Consider the following 21555-nt stretch of genomic DNA (forward strand, 5'->3'; position numbering starts at 1 on the left):
TGCCAACTGTAGGATTTTGTCACAGGCTGTATAGTTTAGCAGTCTAGCAATAACAGGGCACAATGGGCTGCCCAGGACCAGTCTAGGTGCCAAAGACTATGGGCCTCCTAACTACAAATAACGAGAAAAGTTGTCATGGCCAAATATATCAATTAGACGTTTTTCAACATAGTCCTCTACATGCCGCATGTTCGTTTTTTCTGGGCCTCTCACAATTCGAACATTGTTTCTATGCGAGCAGGACTCCACATCTTCAGCCTACAATCTCACCCTCTCTCTGCTTGCAGCTCCTTTTGGATATTAGCCGATGTTGTGGTATTATCTGTGATATTATCCTTGATATCACAAATTGGCCGTTTGACAAGATCCAGTCTTGTTTGTTGCTTATCGAGGCGATCTTTCGTCATCCAATCTCTTAGTCATAGAACAGTCTTAGTGTCTTCAGCGACCAGGGTTCCTCTTATATCCAACAAAATACATATAACATCATTATCATCATCACACTCAGCTCCCAGGGTAGCAGTGGGATTGTTATCAATCTCAAGGTCCTCATCTTGTGATCTAGTAGATTTCTAAATACTGTCAAACGTCACCTTAGGTTGTTTGGCATCTGCTTTCTCCATTTTAAATTTACAGCAAGATTTTAAAACTCATGGACAGGAGGTCCAAAGCAAACATGTGCCGGGACAGGCCCCTACAGGTTGAACCTAGGAGCCGCCAGTACTCCTACTGGCAAAGTATAGTAAAACAGCTTCCAAGCACTAGCCTAATTGGTAATAGTCGTTGAATCCTGGCAGTCTCTCCTCTGCCCTTCTAATCGTGCATGTGATGTTCTGGAATCGTCAGGGAGAGGGACTTCAATGGGCTTCCATGTTAAAGCTGTGCCACCATTTTACAATGAGCAGGGGGGGCTCCCGGTCTACACTCAGCCAGGCAGTCCCTCCAGACAATGGCAGATTCATACCTGTAATGCGGGCATCAATTCAGCTGGTCCTTTTTTTCTCCTCAAGCCGTTCTAAAGAGAAACAGTGCAGGGAACGTCCGCAATGGGCCACGCGGCACAGTCTACCCTGCTCCATGGCCCACACTCACCTCTCCCTCATGTCTCCTCCAGCCCCGTCGCTGCAAAAAAGCAGTAGGAAGCCCCACGCAGGTCAGTTGTCCTGACAGCCAAGCCATGGGGTCCCAACAGGAACCCCTGTCCCATCTTCTAGAAGCAGGACTCCAGTGCTGCAGGGCGAGGTCTCACTAGCCACGCGTTTCCCAAGCCGTACTAAGGCCGCCAACTGCCAAACTTCCACCAGTGCGACTGAGGGGCTCTGCTGCTACTCTCACAGCCACAATATGCCTTCAAATAGCTATGATATTTTGAGCCTAGATGTAGCACCCCTTCAGCAGGTGATTATTTCGAACTGAGGCATAAGTAGAATCTCATCAAGGAAAAGCTTGTGTATTTTGGTAGGCGTGCAGTGAGATGTACACGGAAGCTATATGTTTGCTCAATTGAGCAGCCACAAATTATACGTTATTGAGCATCACATTTGCAGGCATAGATAACTGCGCACAGCAGTCCATCAATTTCTATCAGCTGGATATGGGAGTGATGGGGTGGGGCTAGGATGCTTTAGGCTCTGAACAAATCTTGATGTAATGTATCAATGTCTTTAAATGTCTTTAAATGTCTTTAAATGTCCTATGAGCAGGAGGAATGGGGCGTCGATCTTTGATCTCTGTGGCTCTGCACCTTTCTGCACTACAACACTAGGAGCAGCGGTGTATCAATGATAGTGACAGAGAGTGGTGGCTTCAGCTCGAAATCTCCATAAACAGCTATTAAAAGCCCCCACTAGATCCTCAGAGTCAGAGCACAAATTAGGTGTCAAAGTGAAAGATGCACAGCAGGTGAACACATGCAGGTGGGGGCAGGGGGTGACCCTGGCCAGAGCCAAGGATCTGCTGCAGATAAAGATTCGAAAATATTAAAACCAGTACATTAAACAAGTCCTTGGAAAGTGATACAATCTGAGATGTGAGCACAGCGTTCTACACATCTACTCTGCCCGGTTCTGTCCTGTAAAGCCCGCCCTGCAATCTTTCAAATCCGCGGCATCACCAAGGTCGATAACAGCCCTGCGGTTGAACACACCTCTCCTGGGGACAAAGCGTCTCAATGAGGCACGTCCAGGCAAACCTCCCCATCGTGGCTTCGAGAGCTGGGAGTGGTGGCAAATCAATCTCAAGCTCTCTGCTTGCTTGTGCTGCTCTATAAAAAATCCAATCTGATGAGACCTCTTTTTATCGAGGCCAGTTACAGACATAACGAGCAGGTCAAGAACTTCAATCAACAGGGCAGATATAATGACAAGCATTTTAAGAGCACTGAACATACTAAAAGGACTGCACAAAAACAAGCATTGGCAAAGTCAATAGGTCTCATCTTTGCAAGAGCTATTGGCTTTGCAATGTGTTTAAGCCATGTTGCACACCAGCGGGGCTGCTGTTAAACATGGCCAAAATTTAGGGGAGAGTGGCATGAAATGGAGTGGCGCTGAGTGAAGTAGAGTGTCAGAGGGTGGAGTGGCGTGGAGTAAAGTGTCATGGAGCAGAGTGACGTAGAGTTTTGTGGCGTGTCATAGTGTGTTGCAGAGTGGAGTCTCATAGAGTGGAGTACAGTGTCGTAGAGTGGACATAGAGTGGCTTAGAGTGGAGTAAAGGGGAGTGGAGTAGAGTGTCTTAGAGTGGAGTGGCATAGAGTGGAGTAGATGTCATAGAGTGGAGTAGATATTATACAGTGCAGTTGAGTATTGTATAGTGGAGCAGAGTGGAATAGAGAGTTGTGAAGTGGAGTAGAGTACAGTAGAGTAGACTGTCAGAGTGAAGTGTTGCAAAGTGGAGTAAACTGCAGTGTCGAGGAGTGGAGTAGAGTGGCGTAGAGTGGAGTGGCATAAAGTGTAAGGGCATAAAGTGTAGTGGCATAGAGTGAAGTGGCTTGGATTGGAGTGGTGTGGAATAGCGTAGAGTGGCATAGACTGAAGCTGCATAGAGTGTTGTAGAGTGTCATGGAGGAGAGTGGAGTCATGTAGAGTGAAGAAGAGTGGCGTAGAGTGGAATGGCATAGACTGAAATGGTGTAAAGTGGGGTGGATCCCACAGTGGCATAGCAGAGAAGCATTGAGAGGAGTAGAGCATTGTACAGTGGAGTGGTAAAGAGTGGAGTATGCATGGTGTGATAGCACACTGTCATTACAAACAACACATTTTCAATTTAAATGACCCTTACATCTGCAGACTTACAGTTTTACCTATAAAACGATATAGCACACAAATGATAACGTGATAATGTATGGAAATCGGAGTAACCTAGTATATTGCTTTGCTTTGATCGTATTAAAAATATTGTTTCCACAACACTTCAGAGTTTCCTAATTCTGACATGTTCTGAAATATACCATCAAACATTTGACCTCTTGTCTTTGCACATCAAATGTAATAAGATAAGAACAAAATGTAAAGGCCTGTTTGTTGCTCATTCATTTTTGAACTGCAGCATGGTCCTTTTGGGGAGATGGGAGGAGGGAGGAGGTGCTTGTCACCCCACACTTCCCTACTTTCAGCGCTTATTGCGTGGGTCTGAAATTGAAGAAGAGGATTGTTTAAGTTATGCTATTAGTAAAGAGTGCGGGCCTAAATAACCAAGCTCATAAATAGAACATTGTTCTTTACATGCATGCGGGATTGATATACTGGCAGAGATGGGTAGAATCAATCAAGCAGAAAGATAGGAGGCAGGAAACCTTTTCAGTTGTGGAAGAATACAAGGATTAAATCAGGAAGGTGGTAAACAGGCAATGCTTAACATGAGGGGTAAAGACCTGCTGGACAGCTTAAACCAAATACATCCAGCAAATAGAAAGGAAGCAATTGTGATTTAAAAAAACACCAAGCCAATGGTAAGCAATGGGTGGAATGCATTCCGGGGAAAGCTTTTGGCAAGTCCCCAATATGTCTTTACCACCAGACAGCTGATAGGCTTCGACCTAAAAATAAATAAATAACTCCCTTTAGAGCAGGCTAATCTCTGATCCATTTATTAAGTAGAGTGGGCTTGTGATCAGGGCCGGTCTGAGAACCAAAACTGGCCATGGCAAAGTGCTCGGCCGGCCCCCTCGGGGTGCGACCGAGCTCTTTGCCGGGGCCGGTTTTTGGCCGATTTTGTTACAGGGCCGATTTTGAAGCTATGCTGCAAAAACGGCCCTGTAACAAAAGCGGCCCCCAGGGCCCAAAAGCGGCCCCCACCCTTGCGGCGCACCGGGGGATTGCCCGGTGCCCACAACGGCCAGTCCGGGCCTGCTTGTGATTGCCTCTGGGCAAGTGAAGGCTCGCCAACAAGATAGAGGGCTGTTAAATTATGAGTGTGGCCTTCTATATTTCTTCTTGGCGCCCTAATTTCGATGCTGAGATTGTATCAGATACACCAGAATGCATAGAATACTGACACTACCTATTGCTGATTCCTTCCATTTTTTATATTTAATTGAAGAATTTTATATGGATCAAAATGTGCATATTAAAATATAGAAGACTCAAAATTTCCATATAGCAAAATATAATTGCACGATCTATCATTTAATTTGAACAGCTCAAATTCCAGTGCTCTTCAAATATTAATAAAGGTCTCAACAAAAGGATAGAAACATGACAAATAAATTGACCTAAAATTTACAGCTGGTTTACAGCTGTGGAAGAAAATAACGATCTACGTAAAGAAGTGATTGAAAACCAAATGCTATATCCATTTTACTACGCCCTTTGTAGGCCCCTAGGCAGTCGAAATTTCGCCCCCCCCTCGCAAATGATCTCTTAATACGTTTTTAATTTTATCAACCAACAATATTATTAAACTAATTTATTACGCAAAGCTTATTATTAACAATTATTAATGTTATTAAACAAAAAATAATGGGAAACAATTTAAGAAAGCTTGAGTGTAATTTTCGTTGAAGATCAAATCAATATTATTTTGATCCGTTGTCGCGGGCCCCTAAACGGAGTGAGGCCCATAGGACGGTGCCTACTTTGCCTATTTGGTCATCTAGAACTACTACCAAGTGGCAAGATATCGATCTATAGCCACTTTCTAGTCATAGAGTTGCTTAAAGTCACCCTATATGCTTTGAAAGATGAGGTTGTCATGTTCTATTTTGTACATAGTTCATTCAGTGACGGTTAGATGTTCCTTTTCCAGCACACTATTGTGAAGGAGGTGGAATACTCCAGCTCTTAAGAAATATTGTGCAACTCTTAGGCTCCTAACAATCCAGGGGAGAGGGGTTGGCCTAACGGCTAAGGCGCTCGACCTCGGACCTGGAGATCTGGGTTCGAGTCTCGGTAACGACGCCAATAACCCCCTGTGATTCTGGGCAAATCACTTAATCTCCCCGTGCCTAAAAAAATGAAAGTGTGTCCTCATGTAACGTAACTGGTGCTATGTAAAGCGCTCTGATAACTGATTCGGTTCGGTTCTAGTTCACGCTATATAAAACTCCCAAAAAAAAATCCGACCCATCTATTGAGCTCTACCAGGGACGGGCCAAGCCGAGCTATCGTTAAAGTGAATTACTGATGTCGATAAACAAAATGAAGGGAGAATGTTAAGTGAATCCTTTCAGCTAGTTCATCCAAGCAAGAAAGTTTCATACAACATACAAATATAGGCACCATGATTGGCATCTCGGTGCCTGCATGCCCAATGTTAATGTTAATGTTAATGTTATTTGCATTTGTAAAGCGCTACTGTTACCAGAAAAGGTGCGCTGGGGTGAGGTACCTGCTGATAGACACTGGGGGAGAAAACTGTATACTAGGATTCTTCCTAATTTGTGAAGAGCCATGTTTTTAAGACCTTCCTAAAGGCCATAAGATTAGTATGATGTCTTAGATGTGATGGAAGGGAGTTCCAGGCGATGGTCGCGTTAGCGACAAAGCTTCTGCCGCCCCAATTGGCTTTCTTTGTCCGATGAGTAGTCACCAATTTGGCCTCAGATGAGCGGAGAGTTCTTTTAGGTACATACCTTTGAATTTTTGCTTCAGGAATTTAGGTCCTGTCCCATGCAGTGCCTTAAAAACCAGACACAATGCCTTGAATTTGGTGCGCTTCCTCATAGAAGTCTGGCGGCTGCATTCTGCAGGATCTGAAGCTTGTTCATTAGCCCTTCTTGTAACTTGAGGTAAACGCTGTTACAGTAGTCCAGTTTGGACATCACTAGTGCTGTAACTACCGTTTGTTGTGCTTCTTTGGGAATTAGTGGCATGATTTTTTCTGCAAGCTCTAAGGGTGTACGCTGTCGAGGATGCTACTGAGTTTACTTGATCCTTAAAGCTAAGAGTGTTGTCTATCCAAATGCCCAAGTTCTTTACTTTCCTGGTCAGGACTGGGAAATGTCTTAGAGAACTCGGCCAACAGTTGGGTGTCCGAAAAACTGGATTGTTCCCAAATAGTACTACCTCAGTCTTACTAGAGTTTAACTTCAGGCAGTTTTTTGCCATCCAGTTACCTATTGCGTACATGCAATCATGGAATTTAGCTGCTGTGTCTTGAAATCTTTCTGGTTGAATGGCAACTACGATTTGAGTATCATCTGCGTAGGATGTTAAACTGAAGCCATAGGATTCAATGAGGGGCGCGAGGGAGGAGACATACACATTAAACATTGTCGGACTGAGAGAAGATGCCTGCGGGACTCCACATGGCAATGTGAAGGCATCTGCCTCAAATTGATCTAGTTTGACCGTCTGAGTTCTTTCCGAGAGAAAGGATTTTAAGAGTTTTAGGGCATTGCCCTTTATTCCTATCTCAGCTAATCGGTCCACCAATAATGCGTGGTGGACCGTATCAAATGCGGCCGATAAGTCCAACATGATAAGGGCCGCCCAGCCTCCTTGTTCCAAAGTAGCTCTGATTTCTTCCGTGGACTTAATTAGGGCAGTTTCAGGACTGTGGCCTTCTCTAAAACCATATTGGGTGGGATCTAGGGCTTGAGTCTGATTAAGGAACTGATTAAGTTGATTATATATTCATGTCCTTCTCTATAAGTTTAGCTGGGAAAGGGAGTCTGGATATGGCCTAAAGTTGTTTGGTTCATTAGGGTCCAAATTAGGCTTTTTCAGCAGCGGCAGAATCGAAGCCTGCTTCCATTCCCTGGGAAAATATCCTTCATTATACATATGGTTGAATATAGAGGTGAGTTTACACGCCACTGTGTGACCAGCTAATTTTAAAACTTCTATCGGACAGGTGTCATCGGGGGAACCTGATTTAGTTTTAACCAGCAGATTGTAGGTATCCTCTTCGGAGAGAGGGCTGAAGATGGTGAGTTCAGGTTTAGCATTTATGTTTGGGGCTGTGCTATAGCTGGTAGCCGGCTTGGCTGAGATTTCCTTAGGTAGATCTGAAAATGTTGAAAATATAATGTTGACTTTGTCATAAAAAGGCGTAGCTATTTTATTGCATAGATCTTGGCTTGCCGGAACAGCTGGGGCGTTGTGGTGAGCCAGATGGTTCACAGTTTTGAAGAGTGTTTTGGGAGAGTTTTTTGCCTCATGTATTTTGTACATGTAGTATTTTTGTTTAGTATTTTGTAACAACTGTTTATATTGAGCTTGGCTTGTTTTATATTTCTCTTTGTCTTTGTTGTTGTATCCCTTTCTCCAGTTTCTTTCCAGCTGTTAACAAATGAGTTTCTGGTCTTTGAGTTCTTGTGAGTACCAGGGTGCAGAAGGGCGTATTCTATGGTGGCGAACTGTTTTTAATGGGGCTAGTTTCTTCCCTGCACCGTCTAGCCATTTAAAATAGGCTTTGGTGGCGTGATCCAGATCCATGGGAGTTGGGGTGTCTGTGGTTAAAAGGAGATTATGTAAATCCTCCCCTGCTATGCTTTTCCACACTCTGTATTCAACATGTTTGTTAGATGGTTTAATGTTAGATCGATCAGGGATAATGAGTTTAAAAAGTACTGCTAGGTGATCTGTCCATGTGAGAAGGAGAACGTTTGTGAATGAGAGTAGGGGGTTGTTAGAAAAAATCCCATCTAGAGTATGCCCTGCTTGGTGTGTGGCTCCGTCGACCTTTTGTTCCAAATTTCCACCTGACATAAGATCTAAAAGATTGGCTGTAAAAGGGTCATAGTCTGCCTCTAGGTGAAAGTTAAAATCACCTAGTATTGTAAAAGAGGGGATGTTGAGCCCTATCTCTAATATGCCGCCCACATGGGCAATAAATGGTTTTCGTGGGCCTGGTGGTCTATAAATAAGGGAGCCTCTAAAAGAGTCCTGATGGGAGATCTGAAGACAGAACTCCAGTGCTTCACATCCCTCGTTAGTTAATGGGCTAAAGGTTGATGTAATAGAGTTATGGTGTATAACTGCTAGTCCACCTCCTTTTTTTTATTTCTGCTAAGTGAGTAGCAGACATAATCCGACGGTGTCGCTTTCAGTAAGTCAGGACCTGAGGCATCGTCAGTCCAGGTCTCCGTGATAAAGGCTAGCTTAATATCTTCTCTTTCTAAGAAGGTGGCACATTCAATACTGTGCTTGACCAGTGATCTTGTATTGATTAGGACACAGTTCCACTCAGTGTCATGTTTAGAGATGCCCTGCTTCATAGTCAGCCCTGCCACCGGGAGCGATGTCAACTCAGGAATCTTAATATTACATCCTGAGCAGATCTTTGATGTGTGCGGGCGCCCGTGTTCAGGTGAATACATTTTGCAAAATTGTTTGGATTTATTTGGTTGTAGAGCCCTCAGCCAACTGCTAGAGTATGTAAGATGTGGGGCTCTATCTAAAGTCTTCTGAGCAGGGGGGCTGGCGCTGAGCGTGGACGGGCGCAGACGGGCTTGCCTTCGGCGCACCGCCAGCACGCCCACTGTGCACGTCCGCTGCGCACGCGCTCCATTGACTGCTTAAATGTGGTCTCGGGCCCAAAATGGCGGTAACTAATCAATCCTCAACAATTTGTGCGGTGACCAATAAATCCTTAACCAAATTTTGCAATTGAGTGTGAATTGTTGGCATATTGACCCTTGATTCTAAACTGACATCCGATATTTGCCCCAAACACGTTTAAGAGTGAGCATATTTACAGGGTATGACTGGGGCAGAAAATAGGCCCACATCCCACAATAAAAGTGCCCTGGATTAGGGAATTAGTATGCTAAAAAGGTGCCCATGTTTGCAAATTCAGGCAGTTTTAAACTAGTAAAGGCATGCTTGCTTTGCAAAGTATGGAAAACTGCATGGATTTGTGCTTGCTGAAGGTAATGTTTGTTTTGCTCTCAAGGAAATCAACATTAAAAAGGGGGCCAGTAGACCATAAAATAAGCCCACAACCAGCCCATAACACTTAGTTTACACCCATCACTGCTCCTATGCCTAGCCCTAGCCTTGCCCTTAATACTCATGCTAACCCAAAAGCAAAGCCTCCCTGTGCGCTGACCCCAAAGCTAATGCTAACAGTAAACCACGCCCCAAATTCAACCCTTAACCCTAAACATCACCCAAGCCGTGAGCATAACAGTCACAATGTGCTACGTGTAACTGCAGCCCTGAACCTAAATATATTGCCAATTCTAAAACTAACAAAGATTTGTTCCCTATGACTAATGCTAAACATATTACCAGAACCTAAGTATAATGCTGTGTTAAATGTTGGTAATTCTGATGAAGAAGGTGGCTTAAACTACCTTTCGACTAAAATAATAAAAAAATAAAAGTATTCCAACTTTACATTTTCGGTATTTGTGCCTTTGTGTTTTTGTTTCACATATTATGACAGTACACTCGCTGCCACTGGCAGAAGTGGATCCATTAAAGCTAGTCATGTAGAGTTATGTTTCCAAAAGTTTGTGGCCTCTGAAAGGTTGCAGAAACTCATAATCATGCCCGGTCTTCTCCATGAGGAAAGTGATAGTGTGTTGATGTTGGTGTTCTAGTCTGGCATGTGTGGTGGTGTTGGTGTTCTTGTCTGGCATTGACTAGGTCAAATGACTGCATGTACTCATGGTCACAAGTTCGACTACCAGCAGACCCTCTCAGCTTTTCATCCTTCTGAGAGTGATAAGATGAGTACAGTTGAGTTGGTTAACAATAAACAGCTGTTATTTCACTGTCAAGGACCCTTCTGGTCTTGGTGAACATGAACTTTACAAATACAGGTCATGTGCTACAGCATGGCGCAAAGATAAATCAGAAATGGTAAATAAGTGACCTCCGGGTCTGACTCTTACCTTGTTCCCGTTAGTGTACATGGCTACCAGGCAGAGGAGATGGTACAAGTGCCCACATTTGCCCAACTTGCCCACAAGCTCTGGTTTGATGCCCTTGAGGCTGAGGACACCCTCATAGCCAGACGCTGTCACTAGTCTCTCCATGCAGATTGTGCAGTCCTGACCGGAAAAAAGAGGGAAAGAGAAAGATGCAAGTTCATCGAAGTCCTCCATTAGTTTCCAATTACCCTATGTCAGACTCTGATCTCTGCCTGGGCCAGACTTCCACTTTCCACTGAGCTTGTACATGTCAAACAATCAGTTCTCTTTCTTTGCCCGTCTGTATCAGACTTTTCATTACCCACTGAACTCTGCACTTAAACCGCCCACTGCTCATTGTCTAACTCCTCTTCACCTTGCCAGACTTACCCCACAATTTTATGTCTGTACACTTTAGATACTTGCCCCAGAGAAACTCCATAACTTTTAAATGTTCAATCCATCTGACAATGGCAGCTGCACTTCGAACACACCTTGCCATGTCAGGATTCCACACATTGTCCTCTGGTGATGCCAGAGGATCACGATCAGAACAGAGTATGTGATCTTACCCTACCCCACCCTCATTGTCCATATCAGATTTTTCGATCAAGTGACCTTTATCTATGTCAGATTTCACTGTCCTCCTAGCCCTCTTCCAGGGTCAGAGTATCGTTCACCTCAACCCATGTCCATGTTAAAGCATCAAACAGTGGCCCAATTTCTGATGGCCTTCGAGTCCAATGTTATGCTTCCGCTATTCCTCCGATCGCCAGATCGATCACTCCCTCCACCATACAGTATGTCCTGTTCTATCATTCATGATTATGCTGGCTGTGAATGGCTGCTGTGTCAATACTTACCTCATCTGGAGGATTCTTCATCTTTTGTATGTATCTCCGCACAACATCCTCCGGATTCTTACCTGAAAGCAGAAATCAGAAGTCAAGGCTTGTGCTGCCGAAGGAACAGTAAATCACAACCCCTGTGCCACCAACCTACATCACCTTCCATATTAAATGATGCATGAGACAATATGCATGAGTATACCAATATTCGAATGAAACAAACAATGAATTGCCCCTTTGAAAAGAAATCCTTTCATGAAAGCACTGGACTTTACCGGTGCAGCAGCTCCAATGGAATAACTTAAGGTTCCAACCTCTACACGAATCATCACTCAACACACGTTTAAATAAGTTCAATTCCACTGGATTGATTTTTCATGATCAGGGGCCAGATGTAGGTAGGCTTTTACCGGTCGGTAACGGCCGAAATCGGCCTTTACCGACCGGTAAAAGCCTTTTCCTATGTAAGAGGCTATTTCACCGATTCGGTAAATAACTAATCGGTATTTACCGATTCGGTATTTACCGAATCATCATTTACCGATTCGGTATTTACCGAATCGGTAAATGAGATGTAGGAAGCACTGAAAACAGTGCTTCTGGGCTTTAAGGATTCGTTATTTAATACCAACTATTAGTTGGTGGTAAATAAGGAATTCCTATGTAAATGCATAAATGTGCATTTACACCTGTGCCATGTGACAGACATACATGCCCTTAGGGCATGTATGTATGCCACATGTGCACACCAGCACTAATCAGGGGTGCCACAGGTTGTCAAAGTGACACCCTGCCACTCTTGAATTTTTCGGTATTTACCGAATCGGTAATTACCGATTCGGTAAATACCGAATCTCACCGATTCGGTATTTTTTACCGAATAATTACCTACATTGCATTTACCGATTCGAAAATACTGAATCGGTAAAATTCGGTATTTTCGAATCTGTAAATCTAAATTACCTACATCTAGCCATCAATCTATAGAATCTAGCACAAAACCATCTGTAACAAGGGTCCAGTACCTCTATTGAACCAGGAGTGTAGGTATTTTACAGGCGATTCCGGTAGATGAACTCAGATCCCTAAAGACTCTCAATATTAAGGAACCGCCATTTGGAAAGCCCTTTTGGACTCAATTAGGGCAGAAGGAGATTACAGCTGGTTCAGAAGGAAGTTTAAAGCTGACTTATTACTTGATCCATTGTCTGACTGGTAGTGTCTCATTGTCACTGCAGGCGGGTGTTTAGACTCTACCTACTAAACTCTATGAGCAGCTTCCAAAAGAATTGCGCATATCATCTATTTCCCTATTCCGATAATGCACTACTATAATATAACACACAAATATACTACCTACTATAATATAACACACAAATATACTACCTGCTCAGCATCATTTGTACAAAATCAAATCCGGTTCCCCTTCTGACATATGCCCGGCACATATCCTACGGCAGGTTTACACTGTCTGCTCCCTGCCTCCTCTGGGCTTTCTTAACGACTCACTGGCCCGAGGGGTTGTCACTCCATCGCTAAAAGCTGCTTCTATTGTCCCTATTTTGAAAAAGCCAGGAGCCGACCCCTCGGTGATGGCCAACTATCGCCCCATCTCCCTTCTCCCCTTCCTGGCGAAGGTGCTTGAGCGACATGTTACATCTGTGCTCAGCTCCTTTGCCGAGGAGAATGGGAGGCTGGCTCAGTGTCAGGCTGGGTTTCGGCCGAAGCACTCGACAGAGTCAGTGGTGGTGTCTGTATTAGACACCCTCCGAGAGGGTATGGACATGGGCAGATCTCAGGCGCTGGTCCTCCTTGATTTGTCCGCCGCTTTTGACACGGTGGATCATTCCATCTTGCTTTCCCGTGTCAAGGCGGCGGGCATAGGAGGCTCAGCCCTTATCTGGCTTTCATCTTTTTTGAGGGACCGGACCCAGGCGGTCCACCTCGGGGAGTTTTCAGCTACCCCCTGTCAGGTCCAGTGCGGTGTTCCTCAGGGCTCTTCTCTCTCTCCTTTATTGTTCAATCTTTATATCGCTCCTCTTATCTTTGCCCTACAGCAGCTGGAGGTCACGGTATATAACTATGCCGATGACCTCCAGCTCATCTTCAATCTATCTTCTACCCCTGATTCTATCTCTAATTTCCAATCTATTCTATCTTTCATCAGGGACTGGATGAATTTCAACCACCTGAAACTCAATCCCGATAAAACGGAACTTGTGGTGACGGGTGGTTGTTCCAGTCCCTGGAATTCTCTCTTTTGGCCCCCCTCCTTTGGTTCTCCTCCCACCCCTGCTTCCTCTGTTAAGACTCTAGGCATCAAGCTAAATGACAAACTCACTTTGCACTCCCAGATTGGTTCGGTGGTTTCGTCTTGCTTTCTTACTCTTCGCACTATCCGCTCCATCTCCCGTTTCTTTTCTTTCTCTGCACTCAAACTAATTATGTCCGCACTGGTCCTGTCCCGCCTGGACTACGGGAACATTCTGTTCAATGGCATCCCTCAGTACAGCCTGCGTAAACTGCAATTAGTGCAGAACCAGGCTGCCCGCCTGGCCTTTGGTCTCCCCAAATTCCACCATACCTCCCCCCTCCTGAAAACCCTCCACTGGCTCCCCGTGCGGGAACGCGCCTTATTCAAATTAGGCTGCATGGCGTTCCAGGCCAGGACTGGCCTGGCCCCCTTTTTCATATCTTCTGCCATCAAGGCCTATGTCCCGGGCAGAGACCTCCGCTCCTCGGCACAACTTCTTTTAGCAGTACCCCGCTACCGGAAAAAAAAACAGGGTGGCTCCAAATTTTCTACTCTCGCCCCAATTTTCTGGAATTCTCTCCCCTTCTATCTTAGATCCCTCACTCAGTATTCCTGTTTCCGCAAGGCACTGAAGACCTTTTTATTTTCTCAGGCTTTTCTCTCATAAGCCCTGTCTGTCTCTTCAGTTGATGTCCTAGCGACTGTTCTTGCTCAGCTGCCTGCCTGCTACATTAGCGCCAAGAAACCGTCTAGGTGTACGTTGCGCTTGACAAATATTTTAAACTTAAACTTAAACTTAAACTTACTTATATAACTCATCAATTCTATAACCATGAATCCTAAGCATATTCATGTGCCCCCGGGCAGAAAGGATCAGTTGACGATTGAACGCAAGTGCTGAGAGCAGTTTAATATTTGGAGATCGACAAGCCTTATAAAGCTCAATTTGGTAATAAAACTAATATAGCTATTTCGGCTTTGGAGGATATGGGGCCTCCAGCAGAAAAAGTGAAAGTACTACCCACCCAGCTTGTGGTTCACCCTCCCCTTTTAAAGGCAGGCGGGAAGGGGCGCTGGGTTTGCATCACTGAAGCCTGAGCCAGCTCCATTTCCAGACAGTCTCGACTTGGTGACCAATGTGAAAATGGAGGAATGGAGGTCCCAGAATGGAAGATTTTCAAATGTCCATGACATGAAAGGAGAAAACTCCCTGAGTGTCAGGGACAGTTGTATTTTGTTCTGCAGCTACAAAGCAAAAGAGATTGCTGAGCAGACCACCTCAACCTAAGGGCCGGCATGGCATTCATAAATGATGAAAGTGCGGGCCACTGATGCATCAGATGAACTGTCCTTCTTTCCACTATAAGCCTTTTTTTATTATTTTTGTCAAATTAAAAACACTATCAAGTAGATACATTGGAATACAGCGTGTATCCTGTAAAGGTTACATTATTCTCATCCTGTATCAAACAAATCAGGCTATCTGAAGTCAACAGTGTCTCTAGGGGACATAATGTCCTGTACCATTACCAAGAACCATATTATAGCTGTAAAAAAAAATAATAATCGAACGAAAATGTTAGTAAATAATCAGTGTACCAATTCCAATCATTGATGTGTCTATTAGATATGACATTTTGGCCTGGCGTGGTAGCCCCAAGAAAATACCCCTCCACCCTCCAAGAAACAGACATCGAAGCATACGCAGCAGTCGAGGAGGCTCACCACTACCTTTCAGTGAATATATGCCCCACATATGTTCTCGATACCAGACGCACTTTCATTTCAGAGCTCCCCGCCAGGAAGGAGGATGGTTCTCTTACTATAGTGGACTGACAGCCACTTTCCGTTATCTATATGACCCCTAGGGTTGTTCTTATTGGACCTGAAAACAGCCGGCAGGAGGGCTGATATTTGTTCAATCAGTGACCATCATCTTCATCTTTATTAATAATATACCTCTAGGTGATTTGTCAATTACTCTATGCATGAAACACCCACAAGGGAAAGGTGCTATCAATGGAACATCAATGTCGTGTTCTTAGGATTGAACACTAAATTAGGGGGGTCTTCGGATGGAACACCAAGATGTCCCTCGAGTGTCAGGTTAATGGAGATGTTACGTCTTTTAGATCTTTTGAAGTATTCAACATCTTATTCCTACAGTGAGACTGAACTATGGTGCTAGACCATACTGTCAATGCCTGGCTAGACTATTTCGACTATTCCAAGGGCAGCAGAATTTATATAGCAGTGCAGAGAGGCTAATCTATAGAAATTATCATGCTTATATCGAGGCCTCTGTCTTGATCAGTTAGAGCTTTGTCCATTTAAAGACTTTCAGAATGGCTACCTCACAGCGGTGAGGAATGGATCACCCGGATCTTTCTTCTTTTTTTCCAACATAACATCCTGGCCACACGTCTCACTCAACCAATATTTTGAAGATGCGCAGTAAAGGATCCGTCCCCTGGCAGTGGCTCTGTTAAATATGTCCTGATTTCAGCTCCCGCTCTGCTTTTTTCTGGTCTATCACTGAAACTGCAGAAGAGGCTAGAGGTGAATAAATTCACAGCAAGCCCCATTCACAAACTATTTTGCAGTGCATAATGTGGAACTACTCACGTACTACAAACTACAATTCACAAACCTGTGTCTAGAGACCTTCACCGCTCTTATCTTTTCTGTAAGGAGATCTCTGTCCCTATGGCAGAGATCTTCTCACATGTCTGCACACAAATGAGTAGTAAATGTAAGGGGAACAATGGGAGTAGTGGGAAAATGGGGATGAATTAATACTAAATGACAGCGTTTAGAGAGGGGTTTGGGAGGGACATGCTAATACAAAAAAAATCACTCACAAAAGAGTAAGACAATTGCAATTGACAAAATTTAATTCGAAGTTACTACAGCCCTAAAGGCATCAAAACTGGGGTAAATGTACTCCAGCTCAGCCTTGGAATAAGTTAAGCACCATGCATGGCCAACCACAGGTACTGCAACACACTCCCATATAAATCAAACGAGGCAGGGAATTAAAATAATACCCAATAGGAACTAATTTGAAATACATTAAATTAGATCAGCATTTAATATAAACACAAATATATATGATTTTTAAGTGATTGACATACAAATATATGTACTATATATATTATCATTTTTTTAAATTTAATAATAAACTTCATTTAAACATATATTACACATTTAAACATTTGAAAAAATGTAGAAGTTTTTAGACCAGTTTCCTTATATAACTTTTAAACAAGTTTATTAAGATGAGATGCCATCGTAGATATTCAGGGAATCGCAACACAGACATTAGATAGGATAATGATTCCTATAATAGGATATAGGTTCCGGAGGAGGAAGAGGGGGGCAGTGAACCAACGGCCTGAACCACACACTCATTTACATTTAGGGTGCAATGACACAAGGGGACACAAGAGACAACACTCCAAACACACAATGGCAGGTGATGGGTAACCCTCTGCAAAGGTTCGCGCTATATAAAACTTTATAAATTAAATTAAATTAAATACAAGAGGCACTGGGGGTGAGAAAGATGACAGAATGAGAGGATGGATGCATGCTGAGAGACGACCAACACTAGACACGGGGTGCATAAATTTGATTCCAAGGTTCGATTGAACTATGTTCATTAAACATAGCTTAGAATTCTTATTACATAGAGAAAATCTACAGACTGCAGATTGAAAGAGAATTGATCCACCAGATGACTGTATCTGTATATGTAAAAGGAGGATAGCATGTTTGTAAAAATACCAATAAAGAGCTGTACAAAAAAGTTGACTAAATATAAATGTTAGTGAGGATGAGTAATTTATTCAAGTTATATCTTAAATATGTATATTTATAAATGCAATTCATATTTAATATGTGCTGTAATACTTTATTTTAATATTTCTAGGTTAATAATAAATATTTAACCTTGTTTACATTTATCTTTTACATCAAAATATATATTTTTTTAAAGTAAAACACTTTCTCAAATTTTCCTATGCTTTCCCATACAGAAAGCATCATCCCTCTGGCAGAGATCCTTGCCCATGGTGATGGACATGTCTGCCAAATAGATGGACAGTATGATACCGTTGTCAAGTTCCTTTACAGTCATAAATACAAATGTAAAAGGTTGGGGGCATGTAATACCACACCTAAGTGTAAATCTCCCCTCAGAAACGGTAAGTAGCAAAAAAACTGGAGACTTACGTCTAGGTCAAGAAATAAATATCTGTGTGAGTAAATATACATGTGCATATTAACCCCCAGATGCATCAAGCATCCATTTTGCGATTCCTTATTAGCGAAAAATAAGGAATCGCTAATAAGGAATAGCAAAATGTTATGAAAGAAGAAATAGCTTAAAAAATTGCGATTTCTTAAAAATCCTTAATTGCGACTCGCAAATTGCGACTCACAATTAAGGAATACCTCCCCATTCATTCCTATGGGCCTAGAGGCCCACAGGAATGAATGGGAAGACATTCTCAATTTGCGAATCGCAATTAGCGAATCGCAAATTGAGAATATGATTTCAAGGGTGCAGGGGCGTCCAAAGGATACCCTGTTGCACCCCCCTGAAATTGATCTGTGCACATATGTTGCGCACACACATGCCCTTAGGCCATGTGTGTGCGCAACATGAAACTTTGAAAAATGCACAACGTTTTTGCAAATTACCATGAAGTTGAACTTCATGGTAATTTGCGAGCCCTATTAGCGAAATCGCTATTTTTTAAACTTTAATGCATTGCATTTAAGGAATCTCAATTTGAGATTCCTTAAATGCAAGAAATCGCAATTCTGCGATTTCTTATTTTGCGATTTTTGCATTTGGGATGATGCATCCCAAATGCAAAAATACCGGTCGCAAAGGGGCAGATTCTGAGAATCTGCCCCTTTGCGAGCGGATTTTACCTTCATGAATCTATGCCTTAGTCTTCTGAATCTGGCTCACTGTGTGCTATTTAAGTGCCCTTTGAGAATTTGAGAATTTTAGATCCCACCCTATGTGAATTGATACTTTAATGAATTTGGGGAAATACCCAGCTGTGCGGGAGGAAAGGTTTTCTGGTGCTGAAAATCGGAGGTTTTAGGAAGCCAGGGCTGAAGTCCATATTCCGTCTATGATGCAGCTTGGTCCCGAGCTCGTCTCTGGACCTTATGTGTCTCTGTAAGTGCTATGAAAAACGTAATGTGATCACTCAGGGTAAGGAAGGAGGTCATATTCTTTCATCATGCCCCGAGGAGGCTTCAAGCACATGCCTGGACCAAAAGATAATAATTACAGAGATTCGAACTGCAGGAGAGGCGGTGGAGACCCAGGTGTTTCTGGCTTCACCTGTATCTAGGTCACAGCTGTCCTTGTAAGATGGCTTGGTCAAGGGATCTCACTGAGATTTCACAGCTCTGAGGCTGCAGCGGCGCCACCTGGGAGAAAACAACGCTCCGTCTCTAGCTGTAGTGTCAGGTCTGAGGATAGGAAGTGTGACTAATGGTGGAAAGATATAGAGATAGACTGAAAACTATATTTTACAATTGTCTTCCTTGCCCCTCATTGCCTGTTTTTAAATGTGTAGGTGGTTAGCAAATTATTTAGTCCATAATCCACCTGTAGTTAGCCTACAAGTAGCAAGGAGTCAGACGAAGATCCCTACATAGATTACGTGCTCCTTGTTGTTTAAATTAATCAGTTCAGAGTTCATTATGTACACCAAGACTCCTCTGAAATAATAAAAGTCAACACGATTTGGTCATATACAGTCACGGCCGCCTCATGAGCAAAGAAAGACAGGGCCACATTCCTGAATCACTTTATGCCAACCCAGCTTAACTGAGGAAGGAAGGGTGGAGGAAATCTGAAACCCTGTGTGTACAAATTTCCAAGCACATGTGTATTCCTAGTCAGTTATTGGGAAATATCAGGCTGTGAATGAGAACTAAGGGCTAGATGTAGGTAATTTAAATGTACAGTTTCGAAAAATACTGAATTTTACCGAATCGGTATTTTCGAATCGGTAAATGCTATGGGGGTAAAAAATCGGTAACAAAATTCCTATGGGCCTGGAGGCCCATAGGAATGAATGTCAATTACCGAATCTGTAATTATTACCGAATCGGTAAAATTGGGAAAAAGTCAAGGGTGGCAGGGTGTCACTTTGACACCCTGTTGCCCCCCTGATTAGTGCTTGTGTGCACATGTGGCACACATACATGCCCTAAGGGCATGTATGTATGTCACATGGCACAGGTGTAAATGCACAGATTTGCATTTACATAGGAATTCGTTATTTACCACCAACTAATAGTTGGTGGTAAAAACGAATCCTTAATGCCCAGAAGCACTCTTTGAAGTGCTTCCTACATTTCATTTACCGAATCGGTAAATGATGATTCGGTAAATACCGAATCGGTAAATACCGATTCGTTATTTACCGAATCAGTAAATGTGCCTCCTACATAGGAAAAGTCCATTACCTGTCGGTAACGGCCGATTTCGGCCGTTACCGACCGGTAATGGCCTTCCTACATCTGGCCCTAAGTGCTTTTGAACATGCGCTCTCTGAGACTCGATTCAAAAGCTTCCCGCCCTACTGAAATATGAACCGTGAATTACTGACTTTGATGACAAATAAAGCTGGGTTGTGGTAAAGTGATTTAGGAATGTGACCTTGTCTTTAATTGGTTCTGAGGAGGCCATGACTGTATATGGCCGAAACATGTCGACCTTTATAACATTTGTGAAGTCATAAAATTGTAAAACTGCATCCAGGCAAGGATCTAAATTAGATTTAGAGGGAAGCAAATTATACATGAGTATAAGAGGTTTTATAAAGGATGCTAGGGCTATGGTTTCATAAACATGATTGATATATATATATATATATATATATATATATATATATATATATATATATATATATATCGCGCTCACAAATCCTTATCAGCTCTGATAAGAAAGACAGCACTCCAGCAGTTGATAGGACACAGCTTTATTCTCAGCAAGCAAACGTTTCGGCGATAGCCTTCCTCAGTGTTTCTTACCGGTACCATGCAGTTTTCGAATTTAAATGCAAGTTCGCTAGCAGTGGTAAACAACAACAAGGAACTTTCCCTTCCTTGCGCCACAATGGGCGCCATCTTGGAATGGGTTTAATATCTCCGAAAATCGGAGTATTCTCAAGACAGAAGGGTCTCAAAAGCGATAAAGCCGTGGATCGGCTTGTGTCCCTTTCAGAGTGAGTACCCACTAGCAAACAAGGATCAGGCATATAAAACTGCAAATAAGTGTTCAGCATATTTCCTAACTTGATTATGGAAATTCATTTTTCATTTTTCCTAAATTATTAGATGTACACATAATTACAAATTACAAATCCAGAATACTAGGATTCTCTGAAAGAATGGAATTTAGTGTCTCATCGTCAAACAACAAGCCGGTGAAGTCCGCCATCATACAACCTCAGAATAAATTGCCTACTCATAAGCAAATAATTAAATACTTTATAACTGGCTAATACTGCAGTTTCCACTATGGTCCTATAGCTATCCTGTGTGTGGGCTGGTCCAAGTACTGTGGCGCACTTCCTTTGAGAAGCAGCCACTTCCTTTTCTAGTATAAACAATTCCATTGGCTGCTGATACAGCAGTTTCCACTCTGGTCCTACAGCTATGGAGCATCCTCATTGGCCCATGTAACACATATTAACTTCCTCCCTGTTCCAGCCAAGTGAAAACGATTCCATTGGCTGATAATGCAGTTTTCATTTCCTGTTTCAGTAAAAACGATTCCATTGGCTGATAATGCAGTTTCCACTCTGGTCCTACAGCTATGGAGCATCCCCATTGGCCAATGTAACATATATTAACTTCCTCCCTATTCCAGTCGATACCTCCCCTCGGCTCAGGATTAGTCCAGGGGTACCGACGTACAGGTGAGGAAGCGACGCAAGCCAAGCTCATTCAGCGCTCTAAAGCGAAGGGGTTTCCTACTTTATACTTAGGAGAGTGCTCATTTTCCAGCTTTACACAGCGAAGCGTTTTTATTCTTAGGAGAGCGCTCTGGATATCAACATACAGGCTGTTGGGTTATAATTATAAAGCGGAGTTTGAGGAGCTCCTTATGTAAT

The 21555-nt window shown here is 43.1% G+C and overlaps 1 protein-coding gene across 1 annotated transcript in view; it reads right to left on the reverse strand.

Annotated features, from left to right (window-relative positions):
• DTX1 (deltex E3 ubiquitin ligase 1) overlaps nt 1-21555 on the reverse strand; it is a 360224-nt gene that overhangs the window by 65708 nt on the left and 272961 nt on the right. The window contains exons 6-7 of the mRNA XM_078667169.1: nt 11164-11225; nt 10283-10441 (exon numbers count right to left, since the gene is read on the reverse strand). Coding sequence (XP_078523295.1) covers nt 10283-10441; nt 11164-11225 — 221 coding nt within the window. The remainder of the gene's footprint in view (nt 1-10282; nt 10442-11163; nt 11226-21555) is intronic.

This window comes from Lissotriton helveticus, chromosome 11 (assembly GCF_964261635.1).
Source record: "Lissotriton helveticus chromosome 11, aLisHel1.1, whole genome shotgun sequence".
Classification (NCBI taxonomy): Eukaryota; Metazoa; Chordata; class Amphibia; order Caudata; family Salamandridae; genus Lissotriton; species Lissotriton helveticus.